Genomic DNA, 23398 nt, shown 5'->3' with positions numbered 1-23398 from the left:
TGTTTCCCATGAAGGGACATAATGAATAATAAAGTGTTTTACCAGCATCCCAATCTAATGAGAGCCCTGGGGATGCATGAGACAGTGATGGAAGTGATGGTGAATGTGCTCGGAGGTGGAGAATCTAAGGTAGATATGGTTAGATTTGATTGGAATGGCGCTGCCTCTTTTCTTCTCCTGTGTACATTTTTCTGCTGCATGTATTTTCCAAAAAAAATTAGAAGGGAATCAGTTAAAGTACGATTCAGCATTTTTCATCATAGATAATCTGAGAGGTCATTTACCATTGTAATGAGTTCTAGTTTTGTCCAACCAGAGCCCAGAAATTACGTTTTACCCTTAAGGGTGCACTAGACAGGTGCTGCATATAGTGCTAAAGCCCTACTGGGGGACCACCAAATAAAATCACAAAATTGAAAAAATTTACCTTTTAATAAAAAAAATCATTAGCTTGGTTTTCAGCCTGATTGCTGCATGCCTGGTGTCAGCTGCCTGCCGAGATCGCAGCTGCTGTGTTTTTGCTGCTTGGATTCATGGGGAGCAGACCTCAAACTTAAAGGATTTTCGTCAGAGCAGCCACAGTACAGCAGAGTTAAAGGCTGCTATGGAGATGGGGAAAAAAACAGGGTCTTCAGTGTGTGTGGAATCATCACTTCCTTTCTCACTAACATCCTCACAGGTTGTGTCTCGTCCCACAATTGTCCCATGTTACTGTGAGGCGTGGGTTCACTATAGAGGCAGAGATCACAGTATAAGAGTGCAGGGCATGTTTTATGCCAGTCTGCAATGAGCACTGTGAGATCCGACAAGGACATAACGATTATGCACAGCCTTGGGAACTCGGGGACAGCTGCAGACAGACACATATTGATGCCCCTTTAATTATTGACTTCCAGCCAACTTGGACTGGGGTTACAGAGTCATAGAGACATTCTGCAGGGAAACAGGTCATTCAGCCCACCACATCCACACCAACCAGTGGACACCCACCTGTATTAAACCCATCTTCCAGCACTTGGCCCATAGCCTTCTATGCCCAGGTGATTCAAGTGCTTGTCTAGACGCTTCTTAAATGCTGTCAGTGACTCTGCTTCCCCCACTCTCTCTGGCAGTGTATTATGGGTACTTGCCACTCTCTGGTAAAGAAAAGATCCCCTAAGTCTACATCCTCTGGTTTTATCTACTGATATGAGAAAAAGTTTCCTGCAGTCTAACCTGCTTCTGATATGAGGAAAGGTTTCCTGCAGTCTAACCAATCTATACCCCTCATAATAAACCTTATTCATGTCTCCTCTTAACCTCCACTCCAGGGAGACCAGTCTCTCCTCATAATTGAAAAGCACCATCCCAGGCAACTTCCTGGTCAATCTCCTCTGCACGCTCTTTTACGCTATCACAACTTTGTTCCTTACTTTATTGGGAGTTATAAACATGGGTCACTGGCTGAATATTATTGACTCAATTTCCACGACTAATACAGAAGTGACTGCTGTATATGTGATTGACATCACCATGTGTGTAGATAGGAGCAGAAAGTCATCAACCATGTTAAGGTGAATGGTGCCTGGTCCAATTTTCAGAAAGGCAGGGCATCCATTGGAAATGGTCACTAACATATTAAAACATGAGCAGAATGGATTTGAAGCATGAACTGTGCTTTAAAGAAATAGTTGCTTTTGGACCCCATTTCTTTTGAAGCTATTTATGTCCAGTGCTGAACCCAGGAAAATATTCTGAGTCAATATTCTCACTATTAATATTTAATTGTTTTAAAATTAAAATATCTAAACTTGGGTAAAGTAAAACAATAAACACATATATATTCAAAATTTACTTCCTAGTTTGTAGACAACTGTTCCTGATGTGAAAAAGGTACAAAACCTTTAGACACATCTTTATTGAAAAGAATAATGTCTTCAATGTCTTCAGTAGTTAGAGGCTTTTCCCCAGGGCTGAATTAGTGGCCACAAGAGGACATAGGTTTAAGGTGCTGGGGAGTAGATATAGAGGAGATGTCAGGGGTAAGTTTTTTACTCAGAGAGTGGTGAGTGCGTGGAATGGGCTGCCAGAAATGGTGGTGGAGGCGGATACGATAGGGTCTGTCAAGAGACTGTTAGATAGGTACATGGAGCTGAGTAAAATAGAGGGCTATGGGTAAGCCTAGTAACTTCTAGGGTAGGGACATGTTCAGCACAGCTTTGTGGGCTGAAGGGCATGAATTGTGCTGTGATTGTTCTATGTTCTATGTGTAGTAACCATATATGGTATTTCTAGACTGACAACTTTGCTTCTCAGTTGTTGTCCATTAAAAGCTTGGCCTCTGAATCTATTCTTTTTAGGAAATAATCTTCCCAAAGATGGTGGCCAACTGTTGCCGTTTCCTGTGCTATTTCTGCCGAATCAGTCGGCAGAATCAAAAAGCAATGTTTGACCACTTAAGCTACCTGTTGGAAAACAGCAGTGTTGGATTAGGTAAGGTGCAGGACATTTATTCCATTACAGATCTTACTATATTGTAAGTTATTGGGTATTTATTTTAGAATCAGTTTGTGATTTTGAACAATATCAAAAATATCTGAGCAGTTTAAGATGTGATTAAATTGGATGATTTATGAAAACTAAAATGTAAAAAGTTTTGTGTGTATGTTTTACAGTAAGCTGTCAAAAAATAAGTGCTTTACTGTATATTAGATAGAACTAAAAGTGGTTTTCTGTACTTTGGTGATTGAAATTCTGAATGAATAGAAATGGAGAACAGATATTAAGTGCACAATGCAATTTATGCCCATGGAATGAGCTTAAAAAAAAGAAAGTTGGTAAAATTTATTACCAATGTACAATATATAAACTGGTTGCAAAAACTGAACAATACCAGAAGGATGACTCTATCACAAAGGTGCAATAAGGCATATTCTCCTGAGGTTGTAGTTCAGACGCTCTGCTCGGGTAGAGTTGATGAAATCTTGAAATTAAACTGTTGCATTATATGCTGAGTACAGATTATGTTTGCCTTCACTTCCTCCCTTGATATCTTAGACATTAATAAATCTAAAACAAATGGATTAATGCCACCATAGATTACAAATGAAAGAATTTCAAACAGATCTAACAAATCATAATCTCAACATATCCATCTTTAATTCAAGCTGTATCAGAGAAGGAAGTTTTAAATTATCCACTGGTTGCAACAAACCTTGTTTTTCAATTCCCAGCTGTGAACTCCTTTAAGAAAGCTATAATCTACCATACATTAAGTTCTTCAGTTGGACTTTTAGATGGAGCAACCACCTTGGATTGGTGTATTAGTGGTGTTATACCTCGCATGCAGGGTTGACATGAATAAATTCAGACAAACCTTTTGAATTACATTCGTCTTTGAGAAGTTGCACTGTTCTGTGAAAGATGAAATTATCAGTCATTGGTATTGACTGGTGAGTGAGAGAGAAAATAACCCAATAGCCCAAGTAATCCAATTTCTTACAGGGGCAAATGCATGGCAGTTGCTTTATTCAATGTCAGTATTCAGTGATGGTTAACTGGAATATGATTTAATATTTGGCACTCAGCCTCATGCCAAGAGAGCTAAATCCACATTGAAACTAAAATTCATGGTTTCTCAATCAGTTACTGTTACAGTGCTAACGATCACATTAAAAGAAAAGATATCATCTTTGTTTTCTGTATTTTGTTTGAAGAAGGGTAAATTACACGATTCTTTTGTCAAATATTGAACAACGCACAAAACATTTATAAACCTGTTACTCACATTCTGTAATTTTTTTTCACAGCATCTCCTTCCATGCGAGGTTCCACTCCTTTAGACGTTGCTGCAGCATCTGTGATGGACAACAATGAGCTTGCCCTAGCATTGCGAGAGCCTGATTTAGAAAAAGTAATTTTCATTCTTCCAAATCTAGTTACTGGTGGTTAATTTCATTATTGATTAAGATAGATTTGTTTAAATCCACACAATGTTCAGTTCGAGACTTAAAAAGTGAACTGAAGTCACATCTTACAGCATTGGGCCTATAAAAGGACACAATATAATGCTGAAGTGTGCAAATAAACTCTAATTTATATTGGGAAGAAATCTGGTACCCATTTGCTGAATGGGTCTCCCTAAGTCAATTTCATATCCCTAATCGCATTACCTCTTTTTATTCCATGAGTTTCGCTTTTTCTGGCAAGCTTGTCCATTCTCACAGAATCAAGTGCCTTGCCCTCTTCAACCCTCAGTGACATTAGGCGAGCAGAGTTGAGTAAATCAACACTGTCTTTTCTTCATTAATTGGTACTTGTTTAAAGAGCAATTCATTTTGTTCCTGATCATCATTTCTGGCAGCTTCCTCACTAGCCTGCTCTGGAAGGGTTTTGTTTCTTTGCATCCTTTTTTGAACTTACCATTTCTCCTGGCTTTTACCATTTATTATCACATTGGTATCTATTTTGCTCAGTTCTCTAAGGTGTCCGACTCTTCTTCCAGATTTAAAAATAGTAATACTCATTTCCTTTCTCAGTGCTGTCAAACCTACTATATATAAACAGCACTTCAATTCATAAGTGTGTTTGCTGTTCAATGCTTGAACTCTCAGAGCCACAGCAAGGCCATTGACCTTACCATTGACTTGAGAAGCCCTCAAGCAGTGGTCATGATTGCCTAGGGAAATCTAGAGGCTTCCTCCAGCACATTCAATGAAAAGTAGTCTGTAACTTAATGGCTTGTAGCATAATGAGGACAACATTTAAACCCACTATTTTTTTAGAAGTGGAATAATTTTAGGTTTAAATGGAACTGATGCTACCTAATTGCAAATAAACAGAAATGTTTACCAAGACCTTTGCATCAACTTCTTGTGCCTTTAAGAAGCTCATCATGCCAGTCTTCTGCCAAGGTCCACAAGGATCTTCTGGCAGATGTGCCCATAACTGGGCTATTCCCCGGCAGTGACTCTGGTCCGCTCAGCAGAGGCTAGCCTCAGAACCACGCTCTGCATTGTGGTCTCCCCATGGAGTCCATTGGAGCAATGCAAACTTCTGCACGTATCCCAGCTCCCAGGGTAGGAAATCCAAGTGCTGAGCTTGTGACAGGTAAGCCTAGCCTAAGTCCAGTGGACCACTTGAAATGAATGGGAGAAATCATCTGCTGATAGAAGAGTAAGCAAAGCTTTTTTTAAATTTTAATTAAGCTCATTTAAATGTTCTTAATTATTTTTGTATGCATTTGTTTGTAGTCTTTCAGCTTTTAACATTTTAACATTTTTATTTTTTAATAGATCCTGAATGATGTTGAGTATTTGCAAATTTGAGATGTTGTCACATTGTCACATGGCAGCTTTGAGAGCTGGTGAGCCTGAGGGTGGAGTCTCAACCCCTGTTAAAGTCATGTGAAAGCAGAGCTGCCCACTGCCACCGGTCTTACCTATGACCTCCTGGTGGAAGACTGGGCCCAGGACCACGCTGGTCTTGATCATGGGCAACGTGATCTCGTGGCAGTGGAAGACCTGCCCCCTGTATTACTCAGCCTTCATACATGATTGGCACTGTGGGACCATCTCTTTCAAGATCCAAATGTCCTGTCGTACCTTGTCTTCTATAGCTATTCTAGAATTTGAAGACTATTTCAATAAACCAAACATTTTCGCAAGCACCACCAATGCAGAATGGAGGTACGTGCTGATTTCTGATAATATTCTGTTCCCTAGGTTGTTCAGTACTTGGCTGGATGTGGCTTGCAGAGCTGTGCCATGCTGGTTGCCAAGGGTTACCCAGATATCGGGTGGAATCCTGTGGAAGGGGAGCGATATTTGGATTTTCTCCGTTTTGCTGTATTTTGCAATGGTAAGATTCTATCTAAAAGTATGTTCCATAAAAGTGAAGACTTTGTAAGCAGTGTAGAGTAATAAGTTTCACTCACATCTTGATAAAAGGAGGAATAAAACAGAGGACATGGTACATTCTAAGTTTATTTATTCCTTGCATATCGAAAGATTAACACAAGCAGAAGCAACACAGCCAAATAGAGTCATGGTCTGATGCACACCAGTCAGAGGTTGAAGCTTTTCATGAGAAACAATACTCGCAGGGATATAGAAAGCAGCCTACTCTGCAGCAGTTTGACATATTATTTTATTCTGGTTTATTATACATGAGGTCAGAAACACCAGTTGGCCAAAAGAGATAGGCTATCCACGAAAATACTTGGTTCGTTCTCAAGCGGGGGTGTGGAGACTGAAAAGAGTTGAAATTATAAGGGTAATAGGAAAGAGTTCTCAGTTACTCACAAAGTCACAGTATTCCTGAGGATACAGACTATGGTAAAAATACATATGAATCATGAAGTCACAGCCCTGGAGTGGATTTGTGTCTGTGCTTTCAATATCCTGGATAATTCTGCAAAACAACTTCCAAGCATTCCTTTACTTATTCATTTGCCTCTCTGTGATTGTATGAGTTGCCCACACACGATCATTTAAATCTATAGATCGAATAAGTAAGTAACATGATCTAACATCACGGCAGGGTGATGGGGACTTCCCTCATGAAACTGTTGTAAGATATTTTTGGAGGATACAGGTGTGGCACAGTACTGATGCTGGTAGGGCTGCTGCCTCACGTCCAGTGACCCATGTTCAATCCTGACTTCTGGTGCTGCCTGTGTGGAGTTTCCATGTGACCACGTGAGTTTCCTCTGGGTGCCCCGGCTTGCTTCTACATCTCAAAGACGTGCAGGGTTGGTTGGTTAATTGGCGATTGTGAATTGCCCCTGCTGTGTAAATAAGCGGTGGAACCTGGGTGGAGTTGATTGGAATGAGGGGAGAATAAAATAGAATCAGTGTAGGATTAGTACAAATGGTTGCTTGATGGTTGGTGTGGATTCAGTGGGATGAAGGGCCGATTTCCATGCCATATGACTCTATGATAGGGTGTGTTTAATGGATTCTCAGGCTAATTAAAGTCAATATGAATGCTGCTTCCATGGACATTACCAACATGATACCTGAAAATAGAGGGTTAATCCTGCAAGGCAAAAGGGTTTCAATGGTTCAGTCACTACCTGCACCAAGGGGCAAGGCCACCTACACCCACTGAGACTATGTTCAGGCGTTCAGAGCCTGAGCTCTCATCACTATATACTGAGACCATCTGTGACAAGGTTTGATCCTTCTGCCTTCTGACTCAGACATGGGAGTAAAACCTCTGAACCAAAGGCTCGTTCCAATTCAGTAGCAGCTTCAGGTGAATGCTGTAGATTTTTACAAAAGTACCCTCCCTGTTCAGAGCTCTGCAGCTGGAAATATGTCCGGATTTGAGCATGAACATACCATTTGACCAAAATCTCCACTGAAGGGCCAAAGTCTAGAGACTTCCTCTACTTGGCTACTTTTCATTTGTTAATTGTTTTCTGAAGGTGCATTCTTGTGCTGGGAAATCCCACAACTACCAATCATCTTTGAGGGCATTCTTAATCGCACTTGAACTAGAATATTATCAAGAAGTTCAACAATCTGAAGTATCATGGCTAAGCTTTCTCAGCTGAGATCCACAAAATCATGTTTTCTGGCATGTTTCACTGATTACCAATCAAATCGAGTAATCTTGGTTGATTCTAAGAGAATCAAGAGATACAGAGAACAAAATTATTGTGCTAATCTGGCTGAAATCAACAACCTAGCTAGGCTGGCAATTCAGTCATGGACATTACAGTACTACTCTCATTCCCCACATTTGTCAGCCAAACCTTGAGTGGAGCTGAAATCACTATCGGAAATAACATAACAAATCCTTGAAATAATAGAATATGAAGTGAAGGCTTGATTTGCAGATTTTTATTGTGCTGGTATTTTTCCCCTTGGAAATAGTACTGCAGAAATATTTATTTTTGACATTTTTGTAACAAAATAACACTTCCTGAATCTTTTCTATGTAAAAAGGAAAATGTGCTATTATTTAGTAGTGATTTTATGATAATAGTGAATGTGTGGTGTGTTCTCAGTGGACAATCACCATCAGAGTTGTAGCTTTATGAGCCAGTAAATTGAACTCAAGAATAAATGTGCTCGAACGTGTGATTTACTTCCATTACGCACTGGGCAAGGACTGACATTTCTCTCATATTAAGTACTGAGTAATAGCTGTATGCCTTGATACTGACTGCGCTGAATGAATGCACCAGGCTGGTACGTCATACATCCATGTAAAACAGAACTGATATTCAATTGCTGAGGTATGGTGATGATAAACAAACTTGCCTTTAATTTATTTTTGCAATTCAGTTGGCTGTGGAACCTACTTAAGAGTTGCAAGCTGACCATTAGTGCAATGTACTAATTGGTAAATGACACTGCTGTACCAATGTTAGCTTTTATATTATGTGCACCATTGTACTTTAAAATTAAAATCATCAATAACATTCAATGCAATTCTGTTACATCAGTTCAGTTAAATTCAGTTGCATGTACACATCCTTAAGTAGATTAATTGAATAATTCCATATTTTTTCATTATTTTAAGATTTATTTTAAGCTTCATTTAATTTCTAATTTGCTTATGTTTATTGTTCATCTGTTTAAGAAACTTATTTGATATCTCCCAAGTTGTTTGTGTTGTGTTGCAACATCTACTTATGAACCTAATGTTGGTTTTGAAGTACATTTTGATTTAACGGTAATTCTATTTTAATGCATGTGACATCTTAGCCTTGTATTGTTTCTGCCATTTTCAGGTGAGAGTGTGGAAGAAAATGCCAATGAGGTTGTAAGATTGTTGATTCGTCGCCCCGAGTGCTTTGGTCCAGCCCTGCGAGGAGAAGGTGGGGATGGGCTTCTATCAGCTATGGAGGAAGCCATAAGGATCTCTGAAGACCCAGCGAGAGATGGCCTTTCACCGTCTGGTGAATCTAGTAGAAGTCTGTGAGTCGAACAAGTGACGTCCTTTAATGCCAAGCATTTGCTGATCATAGGTGTTATGTCCATGGTACTCTTTAGATTATTTTTATGATCTTCCACCTAACCTCAAAGAAACAAAGTACAAAACCTTTCAGTCTAATTTTTTTTGGTGGGTCACCTTTGATCAACAGTAAAAAGCATCAAAAGCCATTAAAGGAAATGCTGAAAAAACTCAGCAGGTCAGGCAGCATCTGTGGAAAGAGAAACAATTAATGTTTTGGATCTGGTCCTCAGAGGGATGCAGATCTGAAACATTGATTGTTTCTCTTTCCACAAATGCTGCCTGATCTGCTGAGCTTTCTCCAGCATTTTTTTTTCAGATTTCTAGAATTTTCTGGTTTTTTTTAAATTTTCAAAATCTATTATAGGTTCGCTCATAGGTTTATTCAGAATGAAACATCAGACCTGGAGTCGGGCATTAAGTGTGTTGGCCTCTTCCACCACCCAGTGCGATTACAGTGAACTAGATCTCAACTGGGTGCACTCACCTTTGTCCTGTAATCCTTAAAACTAGTAAATCTTAGGTTTGAAATTTCCACTGGACCCAGCTTTTCGCTGGTAATCCTGTATATGAACCATTGCTTCCTGATATCACTCCTGGCCCCAGTCGCTCAGCAGCAATTTTAAGATTATGAATAAAGTCACTCATTATCTCCCCTTACGTCAAATATGTTTCGAATAGAGCAACTTGTCATTGATGAATTAATAAGGCCAGCAATGTGGGAGAATTGAATTAATGTCAGCAGTCATAGTAAGATGTTTAAACAATTAAGTGCTTCAGGTAATTAAACTCTTCCACGCTGTTTAACTTGGAGTAACTTCCCTGAGGTATGTTCTGAACTTGCAGTTTACTGTAAAAGATGAGAAAGATCACCAAAAATTAATTCCATCATTAACTTTTCTTAAATTGATAATGGCAATCAACTTTGAAGTTTAAAGATGTGCATTCCTGAAAAAGCCACATTTATGAATTAAAAATTGTGGGGTAAACTCCTTTCTCTACCAAAAATCTGAAAGGCCCTGCTTTTCTATAACCTAGTCATAAAATTGCATTCGCAAATATGAACTGGTTAAACTAGTGCACTTCCGTAATTTATTGCAAGGATTTCAGTGATAAGGGAAGCCATTTTACATTGGGTTTTTTTGCAACAGTTGGTGGTTTTGTTGGAAATTCCCAAACATGCACAGCCAGCCCATGGTTAGTGATACCAAATGATAAAATCATTAATGGCAAACAGCCTAATACACCCTCAGCCACTGCTAACAGGGAAAAGATCCCTCCTTGAAGGTCAACAGTCTGCCAGTGTGACAATGAAAAGGATTGAAAGAGATACTTAAACACAATTATGTAAAATGCCTCTCTCTAAGTCCAATCATTTTTACATTTCTTTCATTGTACATGTTGCTACTTTATAATATTCTATTTGCATTTTTATGTGTTTGTGTATTGAAGTGTGTGACTAGCTGTTGGTATTACCTGATTCACAGCCTCTTATAATACAGATGACATCGTGCGACATGCTATTGTCTCATACTTTTGTTTAATAGGGATACTGAAGAAGAGGAAGATGATACAATTCATATGGGGAACGCTATTATGACCTTCTATTCTGCTTTAATTGATTTATTGGGTCGGTGTGCACCAGAGATCCATGTAAGTAGCAAGTCAACTCCAGAAAGAACTTCGGTGATGGTCTGAAAGTTACCCAGTCCAAAGTTCGATTCTGTTAATAGGTTCTCATAAACTAAGTTGCTTTGAGGAGAAATTCCACATAGTTACTTTTCTTTACAGTGAAGTTAAATATATCTAATTCTGATACTTCTTCTCAGAACTGAATACAGACTGCCATGTATCTTTCCAAACCTGAGAATGTAGTGCAGGCAAATAGAAGAGTTCATGTGCATTCTCTTGGAATAAAATGTTAGCAATATTAACTAAGTGTTCAGTAAAGCAAATTTGATTGACATCATTGAGTATTTGACCATGTACAACTGGAACAGTTCTTGAACAGGACGTAATGAGCAGCAACCAGAAGTACTTTTGTAAAAGATCAAGAGTTTATTAAGTATTTAACAACAGGCTATAGTTAACAAGTAGCTCACTGCCCTTGATTATTGGAACCACTTGGACACAGGTGAGGTTATCTTTGGATTTTCATGCCAGTGTTGGAGTTAGGATTGGATGTAGGCCTCTCAGCCCCTAGAGCCTGAAAAAGGGTATGTCTCAACTGACTGTACCCTCAACTTTGTATTCCTGCCTATCTCAGTAACCACGAACCGCCTTGCCTATCAGAATCTATCAATCTTTCATGCAGTCCTAAAGCCAGTATGAATCTAAGGATTAGTTTCATCCTTGATTTGCCAGGGAAAGGCAACTCAATCAATATCTATATGGAGTTCACATAGTTCCATTGGCTCTAGTGGTCAAAATGCCATTTCAAAGTAAGTTAAAGTCGAGTTTATTGTCAGACGTACAGGTACATGTACACACAGTTGCAATGAAAAACTTACTTGCAGCAGCATCACAGGTATATGGCATCATATAAGCAGCATTCACAAGAAAAACATAAGCATAAATTATACACAATTTTTACAAGAAAGAACACAATTAGAACAGAGAAAAAACAAAGCCCATTTTAATGCAAAGTGATCAAAGCGGTCATGATGTTGCTAAACTGTAGTGATTAGGGTTGATATTTCCACTAAACACCACATGTGACATTTCATTTCCTTCCAGATTAGCACCTCATGGCCATTGTTTACCATTATAAGATAAGATATTTATTTATTAGTCACATGTACATCAAAACACACAGTGAAATGTGTCTTTTTGCGTTACTGAGACTGTGCTGGGGGCAGCCCGCAAGTGCCGCCACACTTCTGGCGCCAACATAGCATGCCCACAACTCCTAACCTGTACGTCTTTGGAATGTGGGAGGAAACCGGAGCACCCGGAGGAAACCCTCGTAGACATGGGGAGAACATATAAACTCCTTGCAGACAGCGGCGGAATTGAACCCAGGTCGCTGGTGCTGTAATAGCGTTACGCTAACCGCCACATGACCGTGCCACCATTACCTCCCTCATGTGGCTACATTGCCTTCTTAACAATAAGGTAGACAACTTGTTTATTACATTAAGAGATTTAATATGAGCAGACATCAAGGTTTACTGCATAAAAAGTCTACTTTAACAACAAGGTGTTTATAACTCATCTCAGTTCTGCAGTATCTCCTTTGGTAACTGCAAAATCAATGGCCCTTACCAATGTTAACAGAAACACGCAGCTCCAGGTGTGGTCGGTTGATTATCACACAATTCTTTAATCCTTAATTTACTTAGCCAAGCTTCCCATCATGCCTTTTAATTTTACAACTACTCACAAATAAAAAATCAAAAGTGATTCGTCAGGTACTACAGGATTTTCTTGAGCACATTGTTCAGAGGTATTCGTGAAACAATAGTGATGCAGACCTGAAGTTATGAGTGAATGATAGCTTTGGTCTTCATTTTCTCTCTAATGTATTCTCCACAATTCAGGTTGACACATCCCAAGTCTTAATACCTATGAATCCTGTTCTCTTGCTTAACTTATCATTGCTCCAATTGAAGACAAGATCTTTGGTTCCCTGCAGAAGTCCAGAGATACTTGGTTTCAGAATTAAAAGGCATTTTAAGCAGATTCTTGTATTTATGCCGACGATGTTTCATGAGTCCCTCAAGGTAAGGCAGGCGGATCAGGAACAGAGAGTTCTGGTCAACAGATCAAACCATTTTTGGAGCAGTGGGTTTCAGATTAGTACTGGCAAAAGTCTGATAACTTATTGACTTCCTGTAGTTGAGGCAGAGAGGAGAGACTCAGGAAAGGGAAGAGCAAAAATTACCACAGAAATAGGAACATCACCCTTACTAAAGCACATTGGTATTCTTGTCACACCATTTGTGTGTAGTTTCCCAGATTTAAGTATCTCAACTTTTATTTGTTTTGTTTTTATTGCAATAGCTCATAAATGCTGGTAAAGGTGAGGCAATACGGATTAAATCCATTCTCCGGTCCTTGATTCCTCTGGAAGACCTGGAAGGAGTTATCAGCATTCCCTTCCAGATGCCAACAGTTGCTAAGGGTGAGTTAGCCACCCTGAAAGAAGGCTTTATGTTAACTGATTTTATTGTAGCTGATGAAAAAAATTAATTACAATATTATGTCTTTAGCAGATTGCAATTCATGAAATGGAAGCCAACTTAGAGACTTTTTGGATTTTGCTGAGGAATAAGAGGCAATGAATTGATTAGGGTCTTGAACCAGAATTGGTGAAAATAGTCTCTGATAATTTACAAAGTACTAATACTGCTCAGAGAGGATTATTGACTACTTGAAGCAATGATTGTACGATTATGTTCCAGTGTCTACTAAAGTACATTTGATGAAAGGGAACAGATCAAATAAATTATTCTCATTGGCAGTCACCACTTGTAATACGAATGGTTCAAGCTAAGGTCTTTAACAACATTGGTTTGCAGATAATTTTGATTGACAATTCAATATCTTGAAATGAGTGCAAAAGAAGTGCTTAGAAGGTTATTAAAATTGGTATGGAAAGAACAAATGCAAAATAGAATTGAAAATAAGATAATTTTCTGATATAAAAAAAGAAAATGTTGGAATTATTTCACAGGTCAGGTTGCATTTGTGAAGAGAGAAACAGATAATGTTTGAAGTGGATGACCATTCACTTGGTCTGTTGTATTTTAAAGTGATTTTTACTTGCCACCAATGATTGCAAAATAGCAGGAACATAACTCAATTGAAGAAACTTATTTCACTCACATACAATGGTTCAAAATTGTAACGTTTACAGCTCGTTCAAACAGTATTGCTTTGAACAATGATACGCAATTTGATTTTGGGTGACAAATCTTGGTGAACTTATTTACATAAACTGCATTGGAACAATACATGCATACTAATTATTTTCTTTAAATGACATTTTTGGCATATTGCAGATAAACTACTGCAGGCTGTAATTTGTACTAAGCAAAAGTGATGTACGTGGGACATTATAGTGAGATAATCTGCCCATTTAAAATACGTTCACTGCCTCTCATGTAATCAGACTTCAAACTCTGTAAACAGAGTCAGATAAAATACACTTTGGCTCAGAAAATGTAAATGGCAAATCAAAGGATTTGGCCCAATTTTTTTCCCAACAATGTAGCTGAACTCATGACTTGAGCACCAGATAACAGATCAGTTAACATTGTATACTTTATTGGAATGAAAATCAAATGCAGCAGGTAACCTGTGGGTGACATGCTCTGACAGAATGCAGTCCTTGTGGTGAAGACATTTTTTCCTGTGTATTCATATTATTTTAAGGTTCTTTTTATCTGATAGATTTGTGGAATATAATGCTAATATTGATTTATTAATCTTTGAAATTGACATTGACCCATTGTCATTTTATTTGTTCTGTCACAGAACATAGAACGTTACAGCACAGTACAGGCCCTTCGGCCCATGATGTTGTGCCGACATTTTATCCTGCTCTAAGATCTATCTAACCCTTCCCTCCCACATAGCCCTCCATTTGTCCATCATTCATGTGGCTATCTAAGAGTCTCTTGAATGTCCCTAATGTATCTGCTTCCACCACCTCTGCCGGCAGTGCATTCCATGCACGCGCCGCTCTCTGTGTAAAAAAACTTACCTCTGACACCCCCCCATACCTTCCTCCAATCACCTTAAAATTATGCCCCCTCATGTTAGCCATTTTCACCCCGGGAAACAGTCTCTGACTGTCCACTTGATCTATGCCTCTTATCACCTTGTACACCTCTATCCAGTCACCTCTCATCCTCCTTCTCTCCAAAGAGAAAAGCCTTACGCACTCAACCTAAAAGACATGTTCTCCAATCCAGGCAGCATTCTAGTAAATCTCCTCTGCACCATCTCTAAATCTTCCACATCCTTCTTATAATGAGGTGACCAGAACTGAACACAATACTCCAAGTGTGGTCTAACCAGAGTTTTATAGAGCTGCAACATTGCCTTGTGGCTCTTGAATTCAATACCCTGACTAATGAAGGCCAACACACCATACACCTCCTTAACAACCCTATCAACCTGTGCAGCAATCTTGAGGGATCTATGGATGTGGACCCCAAGAACCTTCTGTTCCTCCAGACTGCTAAGAGTCCTGCTGTTAACCTTGTATTGTGCCTTCAAATTGTATCTTCCAAAGTGTATCACTTCACACTTTTCTGGGTTGAACTCCATCTGCCACTTCTCAGCCCAGCTCTGCATCCTATTGATGTTCTGTTGTAACCTACAACAACCTTCTATTATCTTCATTATTGTTATTACAGTTAATCCTTGTATAGCAAGTTTGCAACTTAGTGGGGTTTTGTAATTAACAAGATTTTTTTTTTAATTTTATGGATGTGGATGTTGTTGGTTAGGCCAGTACTTATTGCGCTTCCCTAGGTGGTGAGCCATTCTTTTCAACCACTGCAGTCCTTCAGTTGAAGGTACTCTCACCTTGCACTTGGGTAAGGAGTTCCAGGATTTAGATCCATCAACTATAAAGGATCCATTTACTACTCAGGATGGTGTGTTACTTGGAAGGATACTTAAAGATTGAGATCTTCCCATGTACATGCTGCACTTGCCCTTCTTGGTGTTAGAGAGGTGCTGTTGGAGTAGCCTGGGTAAGCATCTGCAATGCATCTGTGAGATGCTGCACACTGCAGCTGTGATGTGCCAGTGGTAGAAGGAGAAAATGTTCAGGTCGGTGGATGGGCTCCCAAACAATCAGGCTGCTTTGTCCTGGACGGTGTTGAGCTTCTTGAGTGTTGGAGCTGCACTCATCCAGGCAAGAGGAGAATCCCTGAATTGTGCCTTGGAGATTGTTAAACTCTTTGTGGAACCAGGAGATGGGTCACTTACTACATGATACCCAGCTTTCAAATTGGTCTTGTAGCTGTTGTATTTATGAGGCTGGTCCAGTTAAATATCTGGCCAGTGATGTCAGCCTGGTTGTGGACCATGGTGGATTCAGTGATGGTAATGTTGTTGAATTGGAAGGATGGGTAGTTAGGCTTTCTATTGTAGGAGATGATGACTGGCACACATGGGGTGTGAAAGTTACTTACTGATTATCGGTCTGTGCCTGCATGTCATTTACTTGCTTCCAGTAGACATGGACTGCTTCACTTGCTGAGGAGTTGTGAATGGAATTGAACATTGTGTAATTATCAGCATCCCCACTTTTGACCTTTCAATGGAAGGATGTTTATGGAAGGAAGATTATATTAAATTAGTATGTCATGGAAATGATGCAAGGCTTTCTGTTTATTAAACATATGTAAAATTTTTGCCTTGTTGATGTGCATTTTTTGTGGAAAGCCTACATGCTTATTGATTGATAACAGGAGGTAGAGTCCCTGATACCATATATAGATGGAGTTAAATGACGTTGTGGATTTGAACAGTTGCACAGGCTTGGTTCCTCCTGCACTGCTGGGTTTTTGATTGCATTACCATCCGGTGGTTGTGAGTAGGTGGATGGTCTCCCAGGGCAGGTGAAGCATCAGAATAAATGTTGTCCTATCCTAATGGTTGACTGAAAAATCATCATCATCGGAAATGAGGATGTAGCTCTTTTGCTTCTCCGTCAGAAAGTTGTGGGTTGAAGTCTTACTCCAAGGGCTTGGCTGCAAAAATCAAGGTTGACTGCGCAATACACCACTGAGAGAGTGTAGACTGTTGGAGGCACTGCCTTTGGGATGAGATGTTAAAATGTAACTTACACCTACCCTGGATGAACACTTGAAATGCTGATTGCTGGGGAGTAGGATAAGCCGAAATGGCTCATGTTTTGCTGGCGTAAACATGATGTCCTCTTCATGGCTGTAGGTTTCTTAGATTTTATCACTTCTCTCCCCTCTCAAATAGATATAAAAGAACTCACGGTGCTGTTTTGAAGCATGACACCCTTTCTTAACATCCTAACCAACATTTATCTCTCTTCCAAAATTACAAAAGCTGTAACTACTATTTGTGGAAGCTTGCTGTGCAGCATTTGGCTGCCAAGTATTCTACATTGTGACAGAGATTGCCCTTCAAGTGTACTTTGGCTGTAAACCACTCCTCTTGAGGTTGAGAAGGGTATCATATAAATGCAAAGGATGTTCACTGATTGGGATGTTTCTGCATTGATGAAAGAAAACAAAATTAACAAAGCTTGAAAAGAAAATTTTGGGACTTTCTGGAAGTATTTAGTAAATATTGTTATTTTCTTCCAGATGGGACAGTTGTGGAGCCTGACATGTCGGCTGGATTCTGCCCTGACCACAAGGCAGCCATGGTTTTGTTCCTGGAGAGGGTCTATGGGATTGAAGAGCAAGATTTCCTTTTACATCTTTTGGAGGTTGGCTTTTTGCCAGATCTCCGTGCTGCTGCTTCTCTGGACACGGTGGGTAGATAAGAGACCTCTGAGGTTTAATTGGCATCACGTCTCTTCATGTTTCTGTCAATGTGATGGAAGTTTAGTGGTGTTTCAGGATTTCAGCCACTTGTGCTGAAAATAAGCCTGAAAGAAACCAAGGTGTGTTCTAAACAGAAACTTCCAAGCAAGTGGATAAAAAGATGAATTCATTATTGTTCCTGCCACTCAGAATTAGGTGAAGTGTAATGGTGAATGTGTATACAGGCAGTCCTCAAGTTATGACAGTGTGTTGTTCCGGAGAACTGTTCGTAACCTGAACTGTAAGTCGGAAATGAACAACAGTGTGTTGGAGAGGATCACAGAAACAGATGTGGAGACATAGAAGACTACAGATGCTGGAATCTGGAGCAACAGACAATCCGCTGGAGGAACTCAGTGGGTTGAGCAGCACTGGTGGGATGCAGCTGCAGCTGTGGGACACAGAAACAGCTGTGATGGGAGAGCAAGCAGCCGCGGAAAGAGTGGCCGCAAGCTGGCCTCACTGATGCAATGTGTGAGCAAGTGAGTCTGCTCAGCACTCTCAGCTCTCAGCCCAATCCCCGATTGTTGTGGTTCGAATGGGGGAAAGGGGAGAGGGAGAAAGTAGGGTAGAGAAGGCACGGGGAAATGCCCCACTCCATTCCCACCCAGCAGAAGGTGACTGTGGCCCCGCAGCAGTCGGCAGATCCATTCCCCTGGTCCCCCAAACACTCGTTTGTATAAATGCGCATTTGAAACTTGCAGTTTTAACACTGCCTTACTTGAGGGACATTTTTTGTCAGCATTTTCTTGGGAATAGTGGGACGATAAAACATTAATAATATATCCACTTGAGCTGAACGTGTGACAGAATAATTATAGAATTTGTCTTCCCTCAGTGGGATTCTGACTGGAGCAAACATTTTAAACAGCTTATACGCAGAATTAAGTATTAATCGTTACATGACTGCCACTGCTAGATTTTAGATGATAAATGTAGAGCATCACTCAGAAAGACATACATTGGCACAGCATTGAAAGCTGTTGGCAAAATCATATGTCAAAACTCATTGCTGACTCTGTATATCATATGGAGACAACACTGCAATACCATTTTATCATGTTATACTTCTGCAAAACTAATCTGTTTCCAGGACCAGCAATGCATTTCCTAAATAGTACACAAGGGGCATTTTTACAGAGTACTATTCCCAATGTAGAGCCTTTCCCATTGTGAGAACATTTGAATTTGGGCAAATGCTCACCCAACATACTCTCATTTTTCATCCATTTACTTTCAATGCATTTTCCCTTCCAAGTGTAATCATAAATGTTTCCACTTAGTGTCATAGTGGGAAATGAGGTCACCACCACAGCACCTCTACTTCCTCAGAAGGCTAAGGAAATTCGGCATGTCCCCGATGATCCTCACCAATTTTTACAGATGCACCATAGAAAGCATCTTGTCTGGATGCATCACAGCTTGGTACGGCAACTGCTCTGCCCAAGACCGCAAGAAACTGCAGAGAGTTGTGGACACAGCCTAGCACATCTTGGAAACCAGCCTCCCCTCCCTGCCTTGGTGAAACAGCCAGCATAATCAAGGACCTTCCCACCCTGGTCATTCTCTCTTCTCCCACCTTCCATCGGGCAGAGAATACAAATGCTTGAGAACACAGACCACCAGGCTCAAGGACAGCTTCTGTCCCGCTTTATAAGATTCTTGAACGTGCCTCTTATATGCTAAAGATGATCTCTCAGCCTACCTCATCATGGTCCTTGCACTTTATTTGTCTGCCTGCACTGCACTTTCTCTCTGACTGTAACACTATATTCTGCATTCTGCTTTTTTACCTTTTGCACTACCTCAATGTACTTATGTATTGAATGATCTGTCTGGATGGCATGCAAACAAAAACTTTTCACTGTATCTCAGTACATGTGATATTAATAATCCAATAACCAGTGACTACCAATTAATTAGTAAATCCCATGAATTGCATGGTTCATGTTTAATTCCTTGTAGTGTTGCATACTTACTCTTTCAACAAGCAATAACGTAAAGATGCTTATCTCATCAATTCAGTCCTTCTAGCCTTGTTTTCAGTTACCTTGGCCTGGGAAATCGAGCTGCCTATAATTAAAATTGGGAAGAATGGTCAAGTAAAGGCAAACAGCCTCATTATTAGTATTTCCATGACTAACCCATGATCTGCAAGATCATTGATTGGCCATCCACATCTCAGTTCTGTTAACCTGGAATTGGGTGTATTTGAGATGGTTTTGTTTCTGTTTGAAATTATAGAGGCATAGAGTCATAGAGCAATATAGCACGGAGACAGGCCTTTCAGCCCAACCAGTCCACGCTGACCACAGTGCCCACCCAGGTTGTCCCAATTTCCTGCGTTCGGCCCTAATCCCTCTAAGCCCTGCCCCTCCATGTACCTATTCAAGTGCTTCTTAAATTATACTATTGTAAGAGATAAGATAAGAATCTTTATTAGTCACATGTACATCAAAACACACAGTGAAATGCACATTTTGCATAGAGTGTTGTGGGAGCAGCCTGCAAGTGTCGCCACGCTTCTGGCGCCAACATAGCATGCCCACTTCCTAACCCGTACATCTTTGGAATGTGGGAGGAAACCAGAGCACCCAGAGGAAACCCACGCAGACACGGGGAGAACTTACAAACTCCTTACAGACAGTGGCCGGAATTGAACCTGGGTTGCTGGCGCTGTAAAGCGTTATGCTAACCGCTACACTACCGTAGCTGCCTCAACCACTTCCTCTGGCAGCTCATTCCATATACTCACCATCCTTTACGTGAAAAAGTTGCCCCTCAGGTCCCCTTTAAATTTTTCCCCTCTCACCCTAAACCTATTCCTCCTAGGTTTGGATTCCCCTACCCTGGGGAAAAGACTGTTACCATCCACCTTATCTATGCCTTTCATAGTTTTAAACATTTCTATAAGGTCGCCTCTCATTCTCCTACATTCCAAGAATAAAGACCTAGCCTGGCCAACCTCTCCTGTACACCAAGTGCAGACTCACCAACCACTGACAGTGTTTCAATGCACTGTGTAATGAGTTGATCTGTACAAACAGTATGCAAGATAAGATTTTCACTGTATCTTGGTTCAAGTGACAATAATAAACTAATTCAATTTCCAATTCCAATTATACAACTGCAACATCCGACTCCAATACTCAGTGCTCTGACCAATGAAGTCCAGCTTTTTTCACCACCCTATCTACCTCTGACACCACTTTTCAAAGTTTCAAAGTTCTTTGAATTTTAATGACTGTTGCGTGCATCTTTGGAGATAAGATTCATCCCTGTGTATCTGAGGGAGGGAATTACCAAAATACAGTTTATCGGTGAAATTGATAATGGGCTAACAAACAGGATGCTGGTGGAACTCAGTGGGTCAGGCAGCGTCTGTGGAGGGAAATGGAGAGTTGATGTTTTGAGTGAAAACCTTCATCTGGACTGTCCATTTCCCTCCACAGATGCTGACTGATCCACTGAGTTCCTCCAGCATCTTGATTGTTGCTCTAGATTCCAGCATCTGCAGTCTCTTGTGTCTCCATTTTGATATTGGGCTAATTAGATTTCGGGAATCCAGCAGTTAATGGTCTTAGGGATAGGGTGGCTGGGATGGGAGAACTGAGGAATGGGACTGATGGTATTCCTCCACTAGGAGATGGCAAAGACTCAATGGGCCGAATGACCACTTTCTGTTCTGTTACAATTCCATGATTTTATAGGAAAGATTTTATCTGTGTGAGAATATGCAGGATCAAAGTCGAGCTTATTGTCATATGCACAAGTACATGTATGCACAGGTGCAATAAAAAACTTGCATCAAGTTTTAGGATGGCAACTGGAGTAAAACGAGCTCTTCAGTGGCTTTTTAGGTGGAATTTCTAAAGCTCTTTATTTGAAGAGCGCACAATATTGCTCTAATAGGGTAGATTAAATTCCGTGACAGTAAGCATATCTGCTCTCTTTTCTTAATCTTTAGGCTGCCTTGAGTGCGACAGATATGGCATTGGCATTGAATCGATACTTGTGCACTGCTGTTTTGCCGCTGTTAACTAAGTGTGCCCCACTCTTTGCTGGCACTGAACATCATGCGTCCCTCATCGACTCCTTGTTGCACACGGTCTACAGGCTGTCTAAGGGATGCTCCCTCACTAAGGCCCAGAGGGACGCCATTGAGGAGTGCTTACTTGCAATCTGTGGGTAAGTTTAAAAACAAAGGGGTAGAAATTTATCCTTGACTAGTGCTATACATGCATTATACTCTGATTTCATAATTCAACTGGATTTATTTCAATCAGGCTGAACTTTGGATGTACAGACATTGCTACATGAGTTTAGCACAAGCAACTAATGCCAACGTTCCTAATAAAGAACAATTGAATATAGTTTGTCCAAGTTATGTATAGTAATGGTGTAATGTATTGCATTACTTTGTGCTTTTGGGTTCTTGATTTCAAATAAGGATGACTGAAATTCCTGCTATCAGTTGGGAACTAATCTCACATTGTAGTAGTTCATTGAGAAATTTATACTTGAATTGTCTAAGCCTTGCTGTTTTGGTCAGATGAAGAAGGAGTCATATCGATAACTCATTCCAGCAAATTCCATTTCCACACAGACAATTACGGCCATCCATGATGCAGCACCTGCTGAGGAGATTGGTGTTTGATGTTCCTCTGCTGAATGAACATGCAAAGATGCCTCTAAAAGTAAGTTAGTGTTTCATTTGGAGCCTTGCAAAAATCCAGCAGCAGGTAATAGTGGGTTAATGCTTGAAATTTTCAAACAGTATATCTTAGACTGTGAATTTCAATTTACAAACAAAAGAAAAATTACAAAAAAAATTGAATGGTAAGTAGGAGCAAATGAGGGCACCTCACTTGGTCTGCTTTTGCATGAATTAAGAATAGACTGACTCCCTTTACTGTTGACAATAGCAATAGAAAAAGCACATTAAAATACGAGGTAAGGACAAAATGAAATAAACTGCCCAGTTTGCTTATTTAAGTGAGGAAAACTATGTTTTACTGGAACGGAGGTCAAGACCTTTGAGTCGGTACGTGCCCATTGATAATCTTAATATGATTAGGCATTCTTTGTCTAAATGCAGGAATTAACATTATTTTAAGTGATTTGGTGGGAAGAGCTTGGACGGAGGATGTGGGGAGTTGAGAGTGTCAAGAGTTAGGACTGGGGAGAGGGACGTGATAGGAGTGTAGGGTGAGAAGTGAGGAGAATGGCTGAGAAGATAAATGTCTTCCAATCATCTGTTTCACCAACAATATTTCTAGGCTTTATTTGCCTTAAACTTTTTTGACTGTACACACTTTAGTGTGAGGAATTAGTATGATGCCGGAATTTTAATATCAGAAAAATTGAACATGTTGATTGTAGACAGCAATGGTTATAGTTTTATTGCTTTGCAGTTTTAAGGTAATTTATTAACCCCTTTATCATTCAATCATATTTCTTCAGAAGCCAATGTTGGCCAGTATAGTGTTATGTAATATGAAAAACACGATGATGCTGGAGGAACTCAGCAGGCCAGGCAGCATCCTTGGAGAAAAGCAGGTAGTTAACGTTTTGGGTCAGGACCCTCCTTCAGGACTGAAGGTAGAAAGAGGGGAAGCCCAATGTATAGGAGGGAAAAGCAGAGCAGTGATAGGTGGACAAAAGAGGGGAGGTGGGGTGAGCACAAGGTGGTGATAGGTAGATGCAGGTAAGAGATAGTGATAGGCAGGTGCAGGGGAGGAGGGGAGAGCAGATCCACCGGGGATGGCTCAAAGGTGAGGAGAGAAAAGGGAGAAAAAGAAGGGGTAGAAAAAAGAGGGAAAGGCTAGGAAAGGGAAGAGAGGAGAAGCATGGTGGGGGGGGGTGGTTGGGGGGAAGGGGTGTGGGGATTACATAAAGTGGGAGAATTCAATATTCATGCCATAATC

At 40.2% G+C, this 23398-nt stretch overlaps 1 protein-coding gene across 4 annotated transcripts in view; it reads left to right on the top strand.

Moving 5' to 3' along the window:
* ryr2a (ryanodine receptor 2a (cardiac)) overlaps positions 1-23398 on the top strand; it is a 587454-nt gene that overhangs the window by 373524 nt on the left and 190532 nt on the right. For all 4 annotated transcript variants that reach the window (XM_052011297.1, XM_052011295.1, XM_052011296.1 and 1 more), the window contains exons 40-49: positions 15-129; positions 2340-2472; positions 3789-3892; positions 5703-5838; positions 8723-8909; positions 10494-10599; positions 12949-13069; positions 17250-17419; positions 21439-21659; positions 22078-22168. In XM_052011297.1, coding sequence (XP_051867257.1) covers positions 15-129; positions 2340-2472; positions 3789-3892; positions 5703-5838; positions 8723-8909; positions 10494-10599; positions 12949-13069; positions 17250-17419; positions 21439-21659; positions 22078-22168 — 1384 coding nt within the window. The remainder of the gene's footprint in view (positions 1-14; positions 130-2339; positions 2473-3788; positions 3893-5702; positions 5839-8722; positions 8910-10493; positions 10600-12948; positions 13070-17249; positions 17420-21438; positions 21660-22077; positions 22169-23398) is intronic.

Source organism: Pristis pectinata, chromosome 3 (assembly GCF_009764475.1).
Source record: "Pristis pectinata isolate sPriPec2 chromosome 3, sPriPec2.1.pri, whole genome shotgun sequence".
Classification (NCBI taxonomy): Eukaryota; Metazoa; Chordata; class Chondrichthyes; order Rhinopristiformes; family Pristidae; genus Pristis; species Pristis pectinata.
Note: the sequence above shows the minus strand (reverse complement) of the source record. Positions and strands in the feature narration are given on the sequence as shown.